The sequence below is a fragment of the Trachypithecus francoisi genome, unplaced genomic scaffold, assembly GCF_009764315.1.
Source record: "Trachypithecus francoisi isolate TF-2019V2 unplaced genomic scaffold, Tfra_2.0 Lachesis_group4, whole genome shotgun sequence".
Classification (NCBI taxonomy): Eukaryota; Metazoa; Chordata; class Mammalia; order Primates; family Cercopithecidae; genus Trachypithecus; species Trachypithecus francoisi.
The window spans coordinates 72,550,161-72,574,137 of NW_022681469.1; the positions used below are offsets into that span (position 1 = coordinate 72,550,161).

The window sequence follows — 23,977 nt, forward strand, 5'->3', positions numbered from 1 at the left end:
CATTTAATGATTTTTCATTGTACTTAGAATAAAATCCAAACTGTTTGCTCGGATGTAAGCCCTTATGTGATCTGACCACTATACCTTTTTTCCCCAGAACACTGCTGTCATTGTAATGCCTAGACTACACCAAGGCATTTGCAGTTGCTCTTTCCTGCGTCTGAAATCTCCCAGCTATTTTTTGCCATTCATTCTAAAATAGGTCTCCTCTCTTCCCATTATTCTTTACTATATGCCCTTTTTATTTTAAGTTTTTAATTCTTTTTTATTAGTAGTATTTTTGATTGAAAAATAATAATTGTATACATTTGGAGTACAGTGTTGTATTTTGGTATGTATATACAATGTGGAATGATTAAATCAAGCTAATTAACATATCCATCCCTAACTCACCTATCATTTTTTAAGATGAGACATTTGAAATGTACTCTTATTTTGAAATATACAATACATTGTTATTGGCTATAGTCACCATTGTGTAATAGATCTCAAAACCTATTCTTGCTGTCTTATCTGAAACTTTATACCCCCTGTTTATTTTTCATAGGACCTATCACATGCTATGATTATTTTATGTATTTGTTTACTTGTTTATTGCCTTTCTCTCCTATTAGACTGTCAACTCTGTGAAGGGTAGAGCCATATCTGCCTATTCAGCAGACTATTTTCAGTATTTGAAACACTGCTTGCACAAAATAGGCATCTATAGATATTTCTTAAAGAAATTATAACCCAGTAAATTTTTTCCTCCCAAAAGGATTCTGATTCCTCAGTGTTTAGTGCTAACTTGATTCTAAAAGGTAACTATTGGTTTGTACATGTTTAGAAAAATAATCATACGATCATGTTGTTTATTTTCCCCATGGATTCCCAACAATTTCGGAGCTTTATACTCTCCATATGGCCAAAAGAACTGAGTTTGTTGGGATTAAAATTTACTTTTTAAAAAATCTTTTGTTTCTGTAGTTAGGTTATTTTATAGACAAGCTTATTCATATTAAGTACATATAGAAAGAGAGAGGGCCTGTGCCCTAAGCATTTTGCTGTCCCTTCACATGGTTATTTAATCCACATGGGAACCTTGAATGACAGTTGTCCTCTCCTCCCCACCTTTTTTTAATGAGGAAGATAAACTGGAAAATAACTGAGTAACTTGCCAGAATCAAAGTGAGCTGAACTTAATTCTTCTGACTTTAGGTCCAAGCAACTTCCACTTGCCATGTTGCCTTCTTTTTGACAATCCATTATCTTGAGTCAAACAGAAGTTTTTACTGTAATAATTAGTATAGTCATTTAGTCAGAAGACATTTAAGCAGTAATATTCCAGAAATAATATTGTTGTAATTAAATTGTAAGACATTTAGATTTTTCCCCAAAATACCGTCTTATTTTAATTTATAATTGAATCAGGGAATAACAGTAGGCATTATCAGTAGATTTAAGATCTAAATGGACTTAATATAACTAATATCATGTTAAGAAAAAAGTTACAGAATAGTTTGATACTAATTCTATGGGAAAAAACGACTGTATACAAGAAGAATATTGAAGTATACCAAAACGATCATTTTGATTATAGGTAATCTCCTTTACAATTATTATTTTGTCTATTGTCATACATTTCCTGACATTTGTAATGAGTATTTATTGCTAAAAATGTAAAATAATTTCTTCATCCTGACTGTATCCCAAGTGGTAACAGTTTCTTATGTGTACTACCAGACTTAAGCAAACATACATGTATATTGAATTTTTAATGCAAAAGTAAGATCATGTCATATATTGTATTCTATATTTTTTCAACTTAACAATGTATCATGAACATCTCTCCTAAGTCAGAACATATAATATACATATTTTAAGCATTTACCTATTGCCAAACGTCTAAGTAATTTATATATTTTTACCTTTAAAAACAAGGCTACAGTGAATATTTGCCTGATATATATATTCTTTATCCAGTTGTGCCATTATTGTAGTTAAAAATACGGATTCTAGAGCCAGACTGTCTGAGTTCATATCTTTGCCTGATGGCTAACTTACTGTGTGACCTTGAGCAGATTACTTAAACTCTCTGCCTCAGTCTCTTCTTAAAATGAAGTTAACAGTCCCTACCTCATAGGGTTATAGTGATCCTTAATGAGTTAATATATGTATATGCTTCAACCAGTGCCTGACTCATTTTCAACATTAGCTAATTGTCTGCTGCTGTAATCATGATTATTACTTCATAGTCATCATTATTGCATTGTATACACATTTTAAAAGTGTAGTTCCTATGTGTCTTTAGAAATTGGTTTGATGGGTCATAAGATTTTAAACTTTGTCAGATGCTCTTAAACTGTCCAGAAAGATTATATTGATTTACTTTTATTTCATTAGTATATTAGAGAATCCTTTTCTCCACATTCTTGCTAGCACTGAATATTATCATTGTTATTATTATTTACCCAGTTTGGACAAATAAATGGTACCTTGTTTATTTCTCTGATTATTGTGTAAATTGACTGTTCGGTTGTGCATTTTCTATGAAGTATGTTTTCTTAATGCTTTCTAAGAGAACTTTGTGTATTTTTCCATATCCTAAGTTTTTTACTTATATGGTATTCAGAGGTATAAATTTTTTTCCTTTTTTGTCTTCTGAATTTGTGACTTGCTAATACTATGATCACATGTCCCTGTATTTTTCTAGTTTGGTAGATTTTTCAACGCATATTGGATTTGTTTTGTCTACTATTTTCACAATGTAAAGAGTAATACTTTCATACTCAAATAAATGCCTATATTACCTGGATGTTTACAGCAGTACTATTTATAATAGCCAAAAGGTGAAAACAGCTCAAATGTTTATCAACTAATGAATGGGTAAACAAAATGTGAGATATACACACAATAGAATATAGCTCAGCCATAAAAAGGAATGAACTACTAATACATGCTGTATATAATATGGATCAACCTCAAAAACATTATGCTAAGTGTCAGAAGCCAGACACAAAAGGTCAGATTTGGATGATTCCATTTATATGAAAGATCCAAACAGATAAAAGCCATAGAAACAGAACTCATATGCTGGACATTGCCTTAGCTGGCTACCTGGTTAGCAGGTTTAACCTACTGTGTTCTGCAGGAGCTGCTGGCATCCTGTGATGCTCAGGCAAGAACAGCTGAATAAGGAGAGAGAAAACTAAAATGCCAAGAACTGGGGGCAGGGAAGATAAGGAGTGACTGCTTAATGTTTATAGGACGTTCTTTTGGAATGATGGAAATGTTTTGAAACTAGATAAAGGTGATTGTACAACACTGAAAGTGTTCTAGATGTTGCTGAATTGTATGGCTTAAAATGGTTAATTTTATGTTATGAGTTTTACCTGAATTTTTTAAAATTATTTTTTATTTGAGAAAGAGTCTCACTCTGTTGCCCAGGCTGTAGTACAGTAGTGTGATCTCAGCTCACTGCAACCTCCGCCTCCCGGGTTCAAGTGATTTTCCTGCCTCAGCCTCCCAGGTAGCTGGGATTACAGGCACCCACTGCCACACCTGGCTAATTTTTGTATTTTTAGTAGAGACAGGGTTTTACAGTATTGACCATGCTGGTCTTGAACTCCTGACCTCAAATGATCCACCCACCTCAGCCTCCCAAAGTGCTGGGATTACAGGTGTGAGCCACCACACCAAGCCCCCTTGAATTTTTAAAAATGTCAGTGCTTTCTTTAAAACTTATATTTGGGCCAGGTGCAGTGGCTCAAGCCTGTAATCCCAGCATTTTGGGAGGCCGAGACGGGCGGATCACAAGGTCAGGAGATCGAGACCATCCTGGCTAACACGGTGAAACCCCGTCTCTACTAAAAAATACAAAAAACTAGCCAGGCGAGGTGGCGGACGCCTGTAGTCCCAGCTACTCGGGAGGCTGAGGCAGGAGAATGGCATAAACCCAGGAGGCGGAGCTTGCAGTGAGCTGAGATCCAGCCACTGCACTCCAGCCTGGGCGACAGAGCGAGACTCCATCTCAAAAAAAAAAAAAAAAAAAACTTATATTTGTACCTTCTACTTTGACCCTGGTTGACTTCTGGATTATTTTGCTTATGCTAGTGATTTTACATGGCCTGCTGTGCGATTGCATTAAGTCATATATTTAGGTACTTTTAAAAATTTATGTTCTGAAGGTGAAATGTATGTTTCAGCTGAGTTTTAATTTAGTTAATGATGTGGACAGTGTATAATATATTTCTATAACTTCTTAATTTAGTCTTTTCTTCCAAATAATTAAATTATAAATTGGTAAAATTCACTTCTTATTCCCATCATTCAACAAAACTGAGTGACTGCTAGACGCTGTTTTAGATGCTTGGAGGAACAGAGATAAGTGACTACATTCTAGGTGTTTACATTCCAACAGGGAGAGAGAAACACACAAATAAGTTTAAAAGTAAGTGAACATGTAATTTTGGAGAGTAGGAACTGCTATAAAGAGATTTCTTAAATGAGGTATTTAAGTGATGGCTAGGAAGAGTGTGTTCAATTTATTTAAACACCAAAGGGAGAATAGAAAAATTAGCGAGTATTAGACCTAGGTTGGGGTCAGATTCTGTAGGAGTAGGACTGTGCGGCTACATCCAAATATATGAAGGGAAAAGTGGGCAATATGCTGCTATGAAAGCCCATCTAAAGAATCATCCTTCCCTTCCCCTCTCTTAGTCTATATAACTTTAAAAGGCACAACGTTCTTTTTCTGGCAAGAAACTCATGCTGGACATTGCTGACTACATTAGTTAGCAGGTTTAACCTCCTCTGCTCTGCAGAAGCTGCTGGCTTCCTGTCATTTCAGAGTACAGTTCAGGGTGGCCTAGGTCTTCATGCACAGGCAAGAACTGCTGAATAAAGAGAGAGGAAGCGGAAATGAAGGGAAGGGTCAAAGAATCCTAAAAATTTTCCTGGCTATTTTTTCCGCCCTCCCTCCCAAGCTAAGCTCATGGATCAGCTAATGAGAGATTGCTATTAAGGGGAATTAGAAATATCCTTTCTCCCTGAGCATCTAAACATCTTTTAAATTTTTAACAGTTACAGATACTTTTGGGTAAATAAGTGCCTATTCTTTTTTTTCCTTTTAGCAATAAACATGTTTTACCGATAGGGAGGGGAGGCTATTTTCCTTGTGAAAAAAATAAGAACAAATACTTTCATAACACCTTTACGTGACAACCTTTCTGAAATAATTTTTGAAGAGAACTATTATAATAATATGAAGGTAGTGCAGTTTGTATAATAGGCTGTTTCACAATTTTTCAGTGGTCTTTTGGTAGCAGTAGTATGCACTGATGCAAAAGAGGTAATTTTATTCATGTTTCTTTTAAATTTAGTTTTTCTTTTTCTTTATGTCAGTACTGACTGCTTTGAAGGTTGTTGCTGGTTTGTTTAGTCTGAAAATAGAAGCAGTTTATCTTTGCAACAGGAAAGAGAAAGGCACCTTCATTTTAATCTGTCTTGCAGAAGAGAGAAGTAGTGCCCACTTGGGACTGAGCAATGTATTAAAATGCTTCACATGACCTAATTACAGTTCTGTTGTGAAGATTCAGAGTGCATATATGTTCATGAAGGCAGTGTGTCTTTATCCTTTAAGAATTATTTTTCTTCCACTGTTACCTATTGAAGTTTAAAACTGCATGCATTTAAAAAAACTGGATCTAGGCAGATTGTTTCATATTATCCCTTCTTTCTTAATTTACCTAAAATTAAATCTTCAGATACATTATGTCAGAATTGCAAGCAAAGCTAATTTTCTCCTATACGTTACTTGCACTGTCATTCTCTAGATAACACTGGTCTGGAGAATCATGATTAAATTCACCATTTTCTCTCTCCCTATTTGGTTCAACGTAAATGAAGTCGAATGATGGCTAACCTGAAAAAGAACATTTACAATATAAGACCAGGAAGTATGCAGTTGCCACCATTGGGAGTATCAGGAAATATTCACTGTCATTGCTGAGGCAAGGAGAGGTACCTAGAATCCCAAGTCTGGATTTGGAATACATTTTCTAGAAGCAATGTATGACTTCTGTACTGGAATGGGTAGTACTAATTTAACCATTAAAGCATTTACTAAGTTTTTGTAGGGGAACTCATGTTTCATAAATTAGCTTAGAAGCAAATTGTATGTGATAGTTTGGGGCTTTTTAAAGGATAATTTGGATGAAATTGCAGTGCTTCTTTCTCTCTTACTTAATAGTATTCCTATATAGAAAAGTTTTGATTAACTTTCCTTTAAAAAAAACAAAAAGGTCTTACTATGTTGCCCAGGCTAGACTGCAGTGGCTATTCACCGGCATGCTTATAGCACACTATAGCATCAAACTCCTGGGCTCAAGTGATCCTCCCACTTCTCAGCCTCCCTAGTAGCTGAGACTGTGGGCATTCACCAAGTTCTGCTCCATTTCTTTTATGTTGATAGGATACCCAAAACTGTGCCTAAATGAACATATATATTCGTACTCAGTTGATTTGCAGAAAGAACAGACTGGACAATAGTACCCAAGAACTTGAATAATTATTGCTCAATGGTGGAATTGTAGTGTTTTATTTCTCATACTTTTTGTATAATCCAAAATTTTAAAACTGTAAGATAAGATGGTCTTGCCCTTATGATATTTTATTTTTAGAATAATAAGGTACATGAGTCCCAGCATCTGTTTTATAGCATAAAAGAGACTTGTGAAAGGGCAGTTTAAAGTCCATGACAGTGGAGCATTAAAAAAGCCTTTTGAACTTTAATAACCAAATTTAAATAGGAAGATTTTAAATGATAATCATGTACAGTCATCCCTCTGTATCCGTGGGGATTGGTTTCAGGACCCAGGACCGTCATGGATACCAAAACCCACAGAACTCAAGTCCCTTATATAAAATGGGTAGTATTTGCATATAATGTATGCACATTCTCCCATATACTTTAAATCATCTTTAGGTTAGTTATAATAACTAATACAATGCAAATAACATGTAATTAGTTGTTATACTGTGTTATTTAAGGAATAATGACCAAAAAAAAGTCTGTGCATGTTTAGTATAGACACAACCATTTTTTTTTCCCCAAATGTTTTCAATCCACAGTTGATCCAATTCATGGAATGCAGAACTGTGGATACATAGTACTGACTATATATTGTTTATAGGCATTTTGATACTTCCTATGAGTAAAATGCCCATTTAACTTTATTTTTTTTTTCTTTTCAAAGCCATATGAAGGATTAAGGCCTCAGGATCTTCGTAGACTAAAAGATATGCTTATTGTGGAAACTGCAGACATGCTTCAGGCTCCTCTCTTTACTGCTGAAGCTTTACTTCGAGCTCATGGTAATGAAAGAAATGTCTTATGCTTCTGACAACATAAGTAACTTTTGAAACTTCTGAGTTTTTAAAAGGGCTATTTTTGTACATGATATAGAACAAAATGGTTTGTTAAAAAAGCCTAAGTTGTGTTTTGTGCAGTTGTTACTTCTATACTCAGTTCTTCATAACATCTTGTATGTTGAAGTATAAACTGGCATATATCTAAGAGGAGACATTGGAAAATTCTTTTTAGAAATTGAGCTACTAAAGCAAATTATAGATTGTCTAATTTTAGAAATATGTCTAATTTGAATGAGATTGAATGACTATTGAAATCCATAGTCCTAGCCCTGGTTTTGATATTAATTTTTGCTGAAGTCATTCAAGTATAAAATTATGGTAGTTCAATTATATACCTAAGAATTGTGCTGTTTGTATTGTCAGTTGTATTTATTTTATGTAGTAGCTGTTTCTCCCCATGAAGTCACAAAGTGAAGTTAAAGGGTCACCTTGAAAATATATTGTCCCTTTTAAGGGTGGTTTTCTTGTTTTTTGTTTTATTTTGCTTTGTTTTGTTTTTTTTTAGACATAACTAAGTTTGTGGAACAAAATTTTCCTAAGTACTTAGTTTGTTTTAAGTTCTCTGTAATCTTTGTGACAGGCATTCTGGGAGCTCTCACATGCTGGGTTGGCTTCTGTCATTGCCCACATGATATTTGACATTTTGGCTGGTTTCAAAGAAAAATATTTTCTGGTTTAAAAATATTCTTATAAAGATAAAGGTAAATGCAGAATTTAAAAAATAAAAACTAAAAATACATTTAAAAAGAAAAGTAAATGGCTATTCTATTCCAGTCATTTTGAGGCCCTAGATAAATTTCTATTCTAGTCATTTTGAGGCCCTGATAAAGATTTATAGTTAAAAATCTTTATAGTTAAAGATTTATAGTTATAGATTTATAGGTAAAATAACTATAAATCTTTATCATCTATACTAAAATAGAATGCCACCTTCCAAAATTTTTATATAATCTTTTGATCAGAAGAAAATTTTAAACTCCCTATTTTATCATTCGTTGATCACCACTGTTAATAATGTGGTATATAACTCTCCAGAATCACTACCAAAAAAAGTATATGGAATATATGTATTATATATTTTATATATAATATGTATATATAGACACACACACACACAAACACACTTTTTTTTTTTTTGAGACAGAGTCTTGCTCTGTTGCCCAGGCTGGAGTGCAGTAGTGTGATCTTGGCTCACTGCAACCTCTGCCATCCAGTTCAAGCGATTCTCATGCCTCAGCCTCCTGAGTAGCTGGGATTACAGGTGCACACCACCATGCCCGGCTAATTTTTGTATTTTTAGTAGAGACAAGGTTCCATCATGTGGCCAGGCTGGTCTCGAACTCCCAATCCAGGTGATCTACCTGCCTCGCCCTCCCAAAGTGCTGGGATTACAGGCGTGAGACCCCACACCCAGCCTACCTTCAATATTGATGTTTCCCACAGTTCTACAATTGCCATTCTTTTCTCACCTTACATACCTGTAGCTCTTAAATTTTAATGTAAATAAGAATTGCCTGGGAAAATAAATGTAGATTCCTAGGAATAACCCTAGAGAATCTAAGTCATAAGATCTAGTGTAAGGCCTAAAAATACGTGTTGTGAACAAGCCTCCCAAGTGGACTCTTCTCTGAGAAACATTGCTGTGCACATTTGTCTCGTAAAAAAATTTGTTAGGCTTCAAAAACCACCTAAACAATAAAGATTATGTCTACAATCTGACTTTAATCAAGTATTCTACTGTATTTCTAAAAGCCTGTTTATTATTTCTCGCTATCTACGGATGATCACAGCTAGACTCATCATTTCTCCCATTGTGTTGATTAGTGGGCAGCAATATTCACCTAATTTTCCTAGCCAGAAACTTGAAAGTCATATTTTAGTCCTCTGTCTCTATTATATTTGGCCACAGTCCCATTATTTCTCTTTCTAAATATCTTTCAGCCTCCCCTCACCCTCCCTAGCTCTTTCAATTCCCACTGCCACTGTTAAGGCTTTCGTTACTTTTCATCTAAATTCAGGTGCCCAGAGTCCTAGTCTCCAGTTTTACCATTCTTCTTTCACCCAACTAGTTTCTCATACCACCACTATTGTGTTCTTTTAAAATGGAAACCTGAGCATGTCATTCCCCTGCTGAAAACCCTTCACTGGCTCGCTACAGACTTAAACTCATCCAAAATTTTTAGTAGACTTTATGACACATAAAGTTCTTTACCTGGACTGTCAGTCTTCCCATTTCTTTGCCTTTCCCACTTCAACTTGTCCTTAGAAATCATTTCTTCTAGAAAACCTTTCCTAAGTGTGTCTTCCAAAGTCTCAACTGGGACCCATATAATGGGTCTATTCCATTTTATCCCATGCATATATGTGTCATACACTTAGAATGGAATATTATAATCTCTTTATTTGCTTCTTATGTATTATCCTTGAAGCTCCTTGAAATGGCAGCTTTTAATTTTTTTTTTGTTTCCATAATACCTAATATATATAAATCACTCAGAAAATAGTTTTGGAATGAATAGATAATATGCCAAAAATGTTATTTTTATGTTTTTTGAAAATCGGTGTTTTTGTTATAAAATTATGTTTTTATTGCCATGTTTATAAACTTCAAAGTAAATTCTATAGAAAAAATTTTAGACCTGAGTAAAAAAATTAAATTTAGAAATTCTGAATAGTTTTTAAAAACAAAATATTTTCGTTTTAGCCCATAATAATGCTTAATAGTCATAATGTAAAAAACTTGTACAGAAACACAAAATACCTATGTTAGGGTTCATAGCACCAGAAGGTATACTCTGTCCTTTGCTTGAGATTTTTAAAATGCAAGGTATGCATTTAAATATAGTGTAGAGCTGGCAGAAAAGTAGAAGCTGTTCATCAGCGGGGAGCCACCGCGTCATAGTTACTGGTTAGGGTAGGCTGCTGCTGAAACAAAAATGTAGGATTAAATACAGTAAAAGTTTCTTAATCATGTAATAGTCCAAAGCATTTTCATTTAGATTAGGTAGGATGTGGACTCTGGTTAGGGACTCTGACTGACTGGAACGTTGTCATCTTAAACAACATCACTTTTTTTTTTTTTTGAGACAGTCTAACTCTGTCAACCCAGGCTGGAGTGCAGTGGTGCGATCTTGGCTTACTGCAACCTCCGCCTCCTGGGTTCAAGCGATTCTCTTGCCTCAGCCTCCCGAGTAGCTGGGACCACAGGTGCACACCACAATGCCTGGCTAATTTTTATATTTTTAGTAGAGATGGGGTTTCACCAGATGGGGTTTAGCCAGGCTGGTCTGGAACTCCTGACCTCAAGTGATCTGCCCGCCTTGGCCTCCCAAAATGTTGGGATTACAGGCATGAGCTACCATGCCTGGCCAACAGCATCACTTCTGAGGTTGTCCTGGGGGTTATCTAGGCCTACTAGTTACAGCCAGCTAGTCAGAAAGAGAAAAGAGCATGAAGGAACAATTGTGGGAAGTTTTATGAGCCACTCCTAGAAGTGGCATATGTCACTCCTGCACATGTTTCATTCATTGAGCAGAATTCAGTCATGTGGCCACACCTCACTGTCACGTGGCCATACCTAACTGCAAACAAAAAAAATGTTTCTACACTGTAGCATTTTTGTGTACAGATAGCCATCTTTGCCAAAGGTCTCTACATTCAGCCAGATCATATACTGTGTCATAACTCTTAAGCTATATCATATAGAATCTAACTTTACCTATAATTTCACCATAATTAAAAGAAACATTTTATCCCTATTTTTTAACACATTGTATCATTAAATATTATGAAATTATCAACTCCATTTTTACTCTATTGATATTTCCCTAAATTAATTGTTTTACAGTAAGATGAAACCCAAATAAATTTTCATACTTGGCATTGATAACTTACTAAAGCATTGTTCTGTATTTCATTCCTCTATTAGGGCATAAAATAGAGGCTAATTTAGGTTTTCAAGTGAGCATCTCTTCTCTGTTGTTTAGGTAGTATCAGTGACATTTGATAAGCAAATAAGATTTACCAAGGTAAGTGACGGTTGTGAGTTAGACAGTGCATATTAACTATAGTTTACTGTAATTCCTCTTAAAGCCAGGACAGGCTGTGTTTTAGAGCTATTAAACTGAACCATTAGGAAGATTTATAGATTGTATCCTTGGTAGCATTCATTCATTTTTATACAGGAAAATAGTTTTGAGTGTTATACTACCTTGTCAAATATAATCCCAAGGTAATGAAGTTGATGTAGATTAAGCCGACAACATAAATATTTAGCAGTATTTATTAAATGGAGTTGAATTTTAAGAAGGACTATGTTAGGAATACAAAGGTCATTCTCTGAGTATTTCCCCAGTAATAAAAGTAACTTATGTAATTGAATATTACCTAATGAGAAAATGAATATAATTTACAAAATACGTGACTGAGGCTAATTTGCTTGTGCTTAGAATAAATTTATATTGAAGCTTTATTTTTAACTCTTTTGGAGGTTCATCATCTTCCAAGCAATTAAACATTTGTGTTGCACATCCTCTCTTCTCATTCTGTTCTTTTCCTGGAAAATGTTACCTTTTCCCAAGACTTTTTGGAAGTAATACATTTCTCCACCCTGGAGCTCTTCTGAGCTCCATATTTCATATTGTATATAATTGCCTATGTGAAAGCCCCTCCAATCTATCTCAAAGCTACCTTAAACTCATTGTGTTTAAAACTAAGATCATGTTCTTGCAACTGAACCTGGTTCTCTGGTGTTCCCTAACTCCATAGATGGCAGCACCAGCCAACCAACTGGGTATTCTAGGCAGAAACCTGGAACACCAATTTTGACATTTCCTCTCCCATCCTCTCATCACTTAATTGTCAGTTTCACCTCCCCAATTTTAAACTTCGCCTTTTTTCTTCATTTCCGCTGCCATCATCTCTCAACTACACTACAGAAAAAAGAAAGTCAAAATAATATTATCAAATCTAATCATGACAGTCTGTTCTTCCTATCTCTAGTCCTGATTTTTCATCGACTGCCTATCACTCCTAAACTGAAAATGGAAGTGGTTTTTTTTTAAAATCCTGCATGACTGAGCCCCTACCCTGTTTCTCTAGCCTTATCTCATACAGTGCTTCTTCCCTAGTCCCATGCTCTAGCTACATTGACCTTTTTAATTTCACAAGGGTGTTACCCTCCCTCTTGCCACAGGCCTTTGAACATGCTGTATTCTATCTTTCTAGAATGTCGTTCCCTCCCCCTTTCATCTGGTTAACTCCCGCTCATCTTTAGATGTTCACTCCATGCCATTTCCCTAGGGATGCCCTCTCTGACCTCCCTGACTCTGGTTTTCTACCTCTCTTTATGGTGTTTCTGACAGTGGTGATTTTTTGGTGTGTTTGTGTGTTTATTTTACTCATGTCCTTCTCCTTACTAGACTGTTAAGTTCCATGGAGACAGGAAAGGAATTATGTCTGGTTTGCCTGTCATTGTATCCCCACTACCTGACATAGTGGATGGGACATAAAAGGTTATTCAATAAATATTTGCTAAGGAGTCTGATGTGATAGAATCAAACAAATTTTGTTGAAAAATATTTGTGGTAGAAAAGACTAAAATGTAGCATATTTAATATCTCTCTGTATTAGTTATATTAGTTGTTTTTACTTTTATTAAAAAGTAACATAATGGAACTCTTTTAAAAATAATACTATCCTAAGAAAGTTATTTTTACTTTGTATGCCTCAAATTTTTTATATGTGACACATTTTAACACAGTAACCAATATTATTCTTATTAAAAGTCTTCACATAACATCCTAAACATTTTTCAACAGTTATTATAATGACAACTTTTAATGACTGTTATAAGAAAATTGTTTGGATGTGCTAAGCTGAAGCAAATTTGGGAGATGGCACTCATTCTTGCATTCATTTGTGATTACTTTATTCCAAGGATAAATTTTTAAGAGGTAATAGTACTTAATGCTGTTATTATTGAATTCCTTATGTGTTGTAATGCATTACAGAGACTTAAAACAGAATCAGAGTGGGTATAATTATCCTGTATTTTGCTCAGTTAAATAAGTAACATCTGGAATTTGAACTCAGGACTTCCTGGTTCCAAAGGATAATCTTTGTACTATGCCCCATTGCTAACATTTTGAATGGCAGCAATGAGAAAATCTGAGGAACTATATGGGGCATGTGTTCCAAATATAGTATACTATCAGACAGATTCTAGAAAATTACCTTACAAAGAATTGTTTCCTGATTTAGGTATGAAGAAATATTTTTTTTTCTTTTTTTTTATTTTTATTTTTATTTTTATTTTTTTTAATTTTTTTATTATACTTTAAGTTCTAGGGTACATGTGCATAACGTTTATATCATGTATAACTCCCCAATGCAATCCCTCCCTCCTCCCCCCTCCCCATGATAGGCCCCAGTGTGTGATGTTCCCCTTCCCGAGTCCATGTGATCTCATTGTTCAGTTCCCACCTATGAGTGAGAACATGCGGTGTTTGGTTTTCTGTTCTTGTGATAGTTTGCTAAGAATGATGGTTTCCAGCTGCATCCATGTCCCTACAAAGGACGCAAACTCATCCTTTTTTATGGCTGCATAGTATTCCATGGTGTATATGTGCCACATTTTCTTAATCCAGTCTGTCACAGATGGACATTTGGGTTGATTCCAAGTCTTTGCTATTGTGAATAGTGCCGCAATAAACATACGTGTGCATGTGTCTTTGTAGTAGAGTAATTTATAATCCTTTGGGTATATACCCAGTAGTGGGATGGCTGGGTCATATGGTACATCTAGTTCTAGATCCTTGAGGAATCGCCATACTGTTTTCCATAATGGTTGAACTAGTTTACAATCCCACCAACAGTGTAAAAGTGTTCCTATTTCTCCACATCCTCTCCAACACCTGTTGTTTCCTGACTTCTTAATGATTGCCATTCTAACTGGTGTGAGATGGTATCTCATTGTGGTTTTGATTTGCATTTCTCTGATGGCGAGTGATGATGAGCATTTTTTCATGTGTCTGTTGGCTGTATGGATGTCTTCTTTTGAGAAATGTCTGTTCATATCCTTTCCAAACTTTTGGATGGGGTTGTTTGTTTTTTTCTTGTATATTTGTTTGAGTTCTTTGTAGATTCTGGATATTAGCCCTTTGTCAGATGAGTAGGTTGCAAAAATTTTCTCCCATTCTGTAGGTTGCCTGTTCACTCTGATGGTAGTTTCTTTAGCTGTGCAAAAGCTCTTTAGTTTAATTAGATCCCATTTGTCAATTTTGGCTTTTGCTGCCGTTGCTTTTGGTGTTTTAGACATGATGTCCTTGCCCATGCCTATGTCCTGAATGGTACTACCTAGATTTTCTTCTAGGGTTTTTATGGTATTAGGTCTAACATTTAAGTCTCTAATCCATCTTGAATTAATTTTCGTATAAGGGGTAAGGAAAGGATCCAGTTTCAGCTTTCTACTTATGGCTAGCCAATTTTCCCAGCACCATTTATTAAATAGGGAATCCTTTCCCCATTTCTTGTTTCTCTCAGGTTTGTCAAAGATCAGATGGCTGTAGATGTGTGGTATTATTTCTGAGGACTCTGTTCTGTTCCATTGGTCTATATCTCTGTTGTGGTACCAGTACCATGCTGTTTTGGTTACTGTAGCCTTGTAGTATAGTTTGAAGTCAGGTAGCGTGACGCCTCCAGCTTTGTCCTTTTGACTTAGGATTGTCTTGGCAACGCGGGCTCTTTTTTGGTTCCATATGAACTTTAAAGCAGTTTTTTCCAATTCTGTGAAGAAAGTCATTGGTAGCTTGATGGGGATGGCATTGAATCTATAAATAACCTTGGGCAGTATGGCCATTTTCACGATATTGATTCTTCCTATCCATGAGCATGGTATGTTCTTCCATTTGTTTGTGTCCTCTTTGATTTCACTGAGCAGTGGTTTGTAGTTCTCCTTGAAGAGGTCCTTTGCATCCCTTGTAAGCTGGATTCCTAGGTATTTTATTCTCTTTGAAGCAATTGTGAATGGAAGTTCATTCCTGATTTGGCTCTCTGTTTGTCTGTTACTGATGTATAAGAATGCTTGTGATTTTTGCACATTAATTTTGTATCCTGAGACTTTGCTGAAGTTGCTTATCAGCTTAAGGAGATTTTGGGCTGAGACGATGGGTTTTTCTAAATATACAATCATGTCATCTGCAAACAGGGACAATTTGACTTCTTCTTTTCCTAACTGGATACCCTTGATTTCTTTCTCTTGCCTGATTGCCCTAGCCAGAACTTCCAACACTATGTTGAATAGGAGTGGTGAGAGAGGGCATCCCTGTCTTGTGCCAGTTTTCAAAGGGAATTTTTCCAGTTTTTGCCCATTCAGTATGATATTAGCTGTGGGTTTGTCATAAATAGCTCTTATTATTTTGAGGTACGTTCCATCAATACCAATTTATTGAGCGTTTTTAGCATAAAGGGCTGTTGATTTTGTCAAAAGCCTTTTCTGCATCTATTGAGATAATCATGTGGTTCTTGTCTTTGGTTCTGTTTATATGCTGGATTACGTTTATTGATTTGCGAATGTTGAACCAGCCTTGCATCCCAGGGATGAAGCCCACTTGATCATGGTGGATAAGCTTTTTGATGTGCTGCTGAATCCGGTTTGCCAATATTTTATTGAGAATTTTTGCATCGATGTTCATCAGGGATATTGGTCTAAAATTCTCTTTTTTTGTTGTGTCTCTGCCAGGCTTTGGTATCAGGATGATGTTGGCCTCATAAAATGAGTTAGGGAGGATTCCCTCTTTTTCTATTCATTGGAATGGTTTCAGAAGGAATGGTACCAGCTCCTCCTTGTACCTCTGGTAGAATTCAGCTGTGAATCCATCTGGTCCTGGACTTTTTTTGGTGGGTAGGCTATTAATTGTTGCCTCAATTTCAGAGCCTGCTTTGGTCTATTCAGGATTCAACTTCTTCCTGGTTTAGTCTTGGGAGAGTGTAAGTGTCCAGGAAATTATCCATTTCTTCTAGATTTTCTAGTTGATTTGCGTAGAGGCATTTATAGTATTCTCTGATGGTTGTTTGTATTTCTGTGGGGTCAGTGGTGATATCCCCTTTATCATTTTTTATTGCGTCTATTTGATTCCTCTCTCTTTTCTTCTTTATTAGTCTAGCTAGCGGTCTGTCAATTTTGTTGATCTTTTCAAAAAACCAACTCCTGGATTCATTGATTTTTTGGAGGGTTTTTTGTGTCTCTATCTCCTTCAGTTCTGCTCTGATCTTAGTTATTTCTTGCCTTCTGCTAGCTTTTGAATGTGTTTGCTCTTGCCTCTCTAATTCTTTTAATTGTGATGATAGAGTGTCAATTTTAGATCTTTCCTGCTTTCTCTTGTGGGCATTTAGTGCTATAAATTTCCCTCTACACACTGCTTTAAATGTGTCCCAGAGATTCTGGTATGTTGTATCTTTGTTCTCATTGGTTTCAAAGAACATCTTTATTTCTGCTTTCATTTCGTGATGTACCCAGTAGTCCTTCAGGAGCAGGTTCAGTTTCCATGTAGTTGAGCGGTTTTGATTGAGTTTCTTTATCCTGAGTTCTAGTTTGATTGCACTGTGGTCTGAGAGATAGTTTGTTATAATTTCTGTTCTTTTACATTTGCTGAGGAGTGCTTTACTTCCAATTATGTGGTCAATTTTGGAATAAGTGCGATGTGGTGCTGAGAAGAATGTATATTCTGTTGATTTGGGGTGGAGAGTTCTATAGATGTCTATTAGGTCCGCTTGGTGCAGAGATGAGTTCAATTCCTGGATATCCTTGTTAACTTTCTGTCTCGTTGATCTGTCTAATGTTGACAGTGGAGTGTGAAGTCTTGCATTATTATTGTATGGGAGTCTAAGTCTCTTTGAAGGTCTCTAAGGACTTGCTTTATGAATCTGGGTGCCCCTGTATTGGGTGCATAGATATTTAGGAGAGTTAGCTCTTCCTGTTGAATTGATCCCTTTACCATTATGTAATGGCCTTCTTTGTCTCTTTTGATCTTTGATGGTTTAAAGTCTGTTTTATCAGAGACTAGGATTGCACCCCCTGCTTTTTTTGTTCTCCATTTGCTTGGTAGATCTTCCTCCATCCCTTTATTTTGAGCCTATGTATGTCTCTGCATGTGAGATGGGTCTCCTGAATACAGCAGACTGATGGGTCTTGACTCTTTATCCAGTTTGCCAGTCTGTGTCTTTTAATTGGAGCATTTAGTCCATTTACATTTAAGGTTAATATTGTTATGTGTGAACTTGATCCTGCATTATGATATTAACTGGTTATTTTGCTCGTTAGTTGATGCAGTTTCTTCCTAGCCTCGATGGTCTTTACATTTTGGCATGTTTTTGCAATGGCTGGTACCGGTTGTTCCTTTCCATGTTTGGGCTTCCTTCAGGGTCTCTTGTAAGGCAGGCCTGGTGGTGACAAAATCTCTAAGCATTTGCTTATCTGTAAAGGATTTTATTTCTCCTTCACTGATGAAACTTAGTTTGGCTGGATATGAAATTCTGGGCTGAAAATTCTTTTCTTTAAGAACGTTGAATATTGGCCCCCACTCTCTTCTGGCTTGTAGAGTTTCTGCCGAGAGATCTGCTGTTAGTCTGATGGGCTTCCCTTTGTGGGTAACCCGACCTTTCTCTCTGGCTGCCCTTAAGATTTTTTCCTTCATTTCAACTTTGGTGAATCTGGCAATTATGTGTCTTGGAGTTGCTCTTCTGGAGGAGTATCTTTGTGGCGTTCTCTGTATTTCCTGAATTTGAATGTTGGCCTGCCCTACTAGGTTGGGGAAGTTCTCCTGGATGATATCCTGAAGAGTGTTTTCCAACTTGGTTCCATTTTCCCCCTCACTTTCAGGCACCCCAATCAGACGTAGATTGGTCTTTTTACATAATCCCATACTTCTTGCAGGCTTTGTTCATTTTTTTTTTCTTTTTTTCTTTTGGTTTCTCTTCTCGCTTCATTTCATTCATTTGATCCTCCATGGCTGATACTTTTCTTCCAGTTGATCGAGTCCGTTACTGAAGCTTGTGCATTTGTCACGTATTTCTCGTGTCATGGTTTTCATCTCTGTCATTTCGTTTATGATCTTCTCTGCATTAATTAGTCTAGCTGTCAATTCTTCCACTCTTTTTTCAAGATGTTTAGTTTCTTTGCGCTGGGTACGTAATTCCTCCTTTAGCTCTGAGAAGTTTGATGGACTGAAGCCTTCTTCTCTCATCTCGTCAAAGTCATTCTCTGACCAGCTTTGATCCGTTGCTGGCGATGGGCTGCGCTCCTTTGCAGGGGAGATGCGCTCTTATTTTTTGAATTTCCAGCTTTTCTGCCCTGCTTCTTCCCCATCTTTGTGGTTTTATCTGTCTCTGGTCTTTGATGATGGTGACGTACTGATGGGGTTTTGGTATAGGTGTCCTTCCTGTTTAATAGTTTTCCGTCTGACAGTCAGAAGGACTGTCTGTTGGTCTGTTGGAGATTGCTTGAGGTCCAGAGACCTGTTTGCCTGGGTATCAGCAGCAGAGGTTGCCGAAGATAGAATATTGCTGAACAGCGAGTGTACCTGTCTGATTCTTCCTTTGGAAGTTTCCTCTCAGGGGTGACTCCACCCTGTGAGGTGTGGGGTGTCAGACTGCCCCTAGTGGGGGATGTCTCCCAGCTAGGCTACTCAGGGGTCAGGGACCCACCTGAGCAGGCAGTCTGTCCGTTCTCAGATCTCAACCTCCCCGTTAGGAGATCCACGGCTCTCCCCAAAGCTGTCAGACAGAGTCGTTGGCGTCTGTACCGCCTCCGCTGCTTCCCCTATTGGACTGCAGCTGTGCGCTGTCCGCAGAGGTAGAGTCTACAGAGACAGGCAGGCTTCCTTGAGCTGCTGTGAGCTCCACCCAGTTCGAGCTTCCCAGCGGCTTTGTTTACCTACTTAAGCCTCAGCAATGGCGGGCGCCCCTCCCCCAGCCTCGCTGCTGCCTTGCGGATGGATCCCCGCGGACTGCTGTGTTAGCAGTGAGGGAGGCTCCGTGGGCGTGGGACCCTCCCGGCCAGGTGTGGGATATATTCTCCTGGTGTGCCTGTTTCCTTAAAGCGCAGTATTGGGGTGGGAGTTACCCGATTTTCCAGGTGTTGTGTGTCTCCGTTCCCCTGGCTAGGAAAACGGATTTCCTTCCCCCTTGCGCTTCCAGGTGAGGCGATGCCTCGCCCTGCTTCAGCTCACGCTGGTCAGGCTGCAGCAGCTGACCAGCACAGATTCTCCGGCACTGCCTAGAGAGATGTCCCCAGTACCTCAGTTGAAAATGCAGAAATCACCGGTCTTCTGTGTCGCTCGCGCTGGGAGTTGGAGACTGGAGCTGTTCCTATTCGGCCATCTTGCTCTCCTCCAAGAAATATTTTTTGAAAATAATTTTGAAATAGTAAAATAAGAGAAGAACAAAGTAAAATAAATAAAAATGAACTTTTCTATAATTGTTATTTTCAAACCAAAAATGGCTCTCATGATTTTTATATGACTCTAAAAGTAATAAATATATCATCTATGTGAATGAAAATCCAGTAGGGCACAGAGAAAACTTTATAACATAGTGTGCTTAATCTACATATATTTCATAATATGCTTTTTAAAATTAATGCATGGTATAAAGCTTTTCATATATCACTACATAATCTCATTATATAAACATACCATACTCTATCGCTATTTGCACCATTTTTTTTCTTTTTGCTATTGTAAACAGTGCTGTGATTAGCATCCTTCAAATATGCCCTTGTGTGCCTATCCATTAATTTACTTAGGATGAATTTTTAGCAATAAAATTACAAGTTCAAACAATAAGCTCTTAATTAAAACTGTACATTTCTCATTTAAAGTCCAATGTATTTTCATGGTTCCTGTACATTTGTATTTCTTTTGTGATTTGTCATTCGTATCTTTTTTACTTTTTTTTCCTGTTGAGGCCAAAAATTTGTATGTTGTATTTTCTTTATCATTCATTTTTAAATATTTCAAAATTTCCCTTTCTGCATTGCCCCATCAGTTATTTAGAATATTATAGTCTAATGTTCAAATATTTGAGATTTTTCTGGATGTCTTCTTGTTTTCACTTCAGTTTTACTGGCTAAGACTTTCAGTCTTTTGGCTGGACATGGTGACTCACGCCTGTAATCCCAGCACTTGGGGAGGCCGAGGGGAGTGGATCACGAGGTTAGGAGATCGAGACCATCCTGGCTAACACAGTGAAACCCTATCTCTACTAAAAAATACAAAAAAAAAAAAAAAAATTAGCCAGGTGTGGTGGTGTAGTCCCAGCTACTCAGGAGGCGGAGGCAGGAGAAAGGCGTGAACCCGGGAGGCGGAGTTTGCAGTGAGCCGAGATAGCGCCACTGCACTCCAGCCTGGGCGACAGAGCGAGACTCCATCTCAAAAAAAAAAAAAAAAAAAAAAGACTGGTTTAAGCATATAGTCTGTCTTGATGACTCTATACCATGTGCATTTGACAAGGATGTAATTGTGAAGTTGTTCATCATAGTGTTCTATAAATGTTAATTAAGGTCAGTGGTATTCTCTAAATTGTCATTGTTTTTACTAATAAAAATTAAAGACTAGTTCCATTAGTTGAGAGGGGGTGGTTAAAATTTCTATTTATGAGTGTGGATTTTCATATAGCTCCTCCTTAATGGTGTCAGTTTGCTTAATCTATTTTGAAACTCTGATATTAGGCTCATATACATTTATAATTATGTCTTTCTGACTCTTCTCACCATGAAATATCCCTTATCTTTTTTTACTATTTTTTCTTTATCTGATATTAATACAGCACTTCAACTTTTTTATGCTATTTGCATGTCTTATAAATAGCATATGGTTGAGTTCTTTCTTTATCCATTCTAATAGACTGTTTAGTCCATTTACATTTAATGTAATATTGCTGTGGTTGGATTTAGGTCTTCCATTTCACTGTTTGTTTTCTGTTTGTCTCTTGTTTTTTGTTCTCTGTTTCTCCTTCTCTGCTGTGTTTTAAATTAATTGAATAATCTTAGCATTAGATTGTGATTATCTGTTGGATTTTTAGCTAATTCTTCTTTGCATTTTATTCTTTAACATGCTGCTTTCTGGGCTGTTGTATGCATTCTTATCTTTTTTTTTTTTTTTTTTTTGAGACGGAGTCTCGCTCTGTCGTCCAAGCTGGAGTGCAGTGGCCGGATCTCAGCTCACTGCAAGCTCCGCCTCCAGGGTTCACGCCATTCTCCTGCCTCAGCCTCCCGAGTAGCTGGGACTACAGGCGCCCGCCACCTCGCCTGGCTAGTTTTTTGTACTTTTTAGTAGAGACGGGGTTTTACCGTGTTAGCTAGGATGGTCTGGATCTCCTGACCTTGTGATCCGCCCGTCTCGGCCTCCCAAAGTGCTGGGATTACAGGCTTGAGCCACCGCGCCCGGCCACATTCTTATCATTTTATAGTCTATTTAGAGTTAGTGTAGTACCACTTCCCATGAAATGTAAGAATCTTTTTGTTTTTTTTTTGCGACGGAGTTTCGCTTTTGTTGCCCAGGCTGGAGTAATGGAGCGATCTCAGCTCACTGAGCAACCTCCGCCTCCTGGAATTCAGGCGATTCTCCTGCCTCAGCCTTCCTGAGTAACTGGGATTACAGGCATGTGCCACCATGCCGGATAATTTTGTATTTTTAGTAGAGATGGGGTTTCTCCATCTTGGTCAGGCTGGTCTCGAACTTTAGACCTCAGATGATCCGCCCGCCTTGGCCTCCCAAAGTGCTGGGATTACAGGCGTGAGCTACCGCACCCTGCCCAAAATGTAAGAATCTTGCAACTATATATGGGTACATTGCCCCATCCCTTATGCTATCATTATTATAGTACATAATCACAAATATCACAATGCAGTGTCATAATTTTTGCTTTAAACAGCCATATGTGTTTTAAATAAACTAATCTGTTTTTTCCCTCTGTTCTTCAGATTGGATCATTTCTGTCTCCAAGTTCACCAAATTTTCCCTCTGATCTCTTTTTTATCTCCTCTAAACTGCTGTTAAGCCAACACAGTAAAAATTTTTTTTTAGAATTGTTTTTCAGTTCTAGAATTTACACTTGGTTCTTTTTTATGGCTTTCATTTATTTACTTAGTTTTCCTGGCCTTTTGTACTTTACCAACTATTTTCTTTATGTTCTTGATCATAAAGTTATTTAAATCCATGGTGATTACTAATTCCAACATATGGATTACCTCAAGGTTGGTTTTCACTGTTGCATTCTCTGACATTTTCCAGTTTTTCCACATGTCTAGTAATTTGGAATTGGAGTATATCGCTGTAGGCATTATATATGTAGGCTTCAGTTTGAGATTTGGAGAGTCTATATCCAGAATCTGTGCTTCCTGTGCCTCTCTCCTTTCTAGGATATCCTCCCTCATGTCCGAAGTGTTCTGGTCACCCTGAATCTAATCTCAGGTTGTTAAGCTAGTAAAATTTCAAATTTCTGTCCTCATGCCAAATGTTGTCTGTCTGCCCACAGAGAAAAACCTGTAGAAATAGAAACTCATATAGTGCTTTTTAATTTTGTCAGACATTAATTCCCCTCCAATTTCTGCCTGCTTTTGGTTGCTCTCTAGTGTCCTCAGATAGTTGTGGTTTATATTTTGTCCACTATTTATAGCTATTATCTGTAGGAGACTTTGTCTGATAGTAGCTACTTTAACATTACCAGAAGTAGAACTCTGTCTATTGTATTCAGAGTATCCCTTATGGTTTTCTTAAGATTACCAGGAGGGCTATTCTACCGTTTGTGAATACTGATAATTGTGCCTGCAGCTTTCCCTTATCTTTTATCTGGTGTAATTACATTGGCTAGCACTCCTATGTAACATTGTAAGTGATGCTTATTATTTTCTTGGCTTAAGTGGAAATTCATTCAGTCACCAGTTTGTCCTTTACTGTGCACTAAGCAGTAAACTTCGAGAATTCCAAATGGAGAAGTTGTCTAGAGCTCAGAATCATTTAACCAGGAAATAGATTCTTGTAATGCATCAGTGAATAGATAATTGAAATTCCGAGAATGGCTTTTGTTTTAAATTAAGAATGAGGCTATTGGTTTGAAAGAGATTCTGCTTATCATGTTAAAACAGTATCTTTTTCTTACTATTTAAGAGCTCTGTTTTTAAAAATTCAGGAGTAATTTTTCAGATTGTCTTACTTTTTCCAGATCTTTTTTAAAAATGATAATACTGATTTTCTTCTTTGATACATTGGTATCATAATGTTTTCCTAATGTTCAGTTGTTCTTATATTCCAGGAATAAGGCATACTTGGGCTTGGGGTATATGTTATGCATATTTGGTTTCCTATTGATAATATTTTATGTAGATTTTGACATTATAATACAGTAAATGCTGTCTTAGCCCACATCAACTTAACTTTCAGGATTCCCTTTGTCAAATAGACTGAATGCTTCTGTCTAGGGGTCTCCTTTTCAGAATTGCCATGCACCTGGCTTGAATTGCTTGCCAGTAACAAACTTAATTATCTCAGTTGTACACCTTGTTGTAGTA

The 23,977-nt window shown here is 37.0% G+C and overlaps 1 protein-coding gene across 5 annotated transcripts in view; it reads left to right on the forward strand.

Moving 5' to 3' along the window:
* Positions 1-23,977, forward strand: part of ANKIB1 (ankyrin repeat and IBR domain containing 1) — a 171,081-nt gene that overhangs the window by 91,539 nt on the left and 55,565 nt on the right. For 4 of the 5 annotated variants that reach the window (XM_033194801.1, XM_033194805.1, XM_033194804.1 and 1 more), the window contains one exon: positions 7,236-7,353. In XM_033194801.1, coding sequence (XP_033050692.1) covers positions 7,236-7,353 — 118 coding nt within the window. Of the gene's footprint in view, positions 1-5,886; positions 6,001-7,235; positions 7,354-23,977 lie in introns of those variants that run through there. The other variant, XM_033194806.1, reaches the window with a different exon arrangement.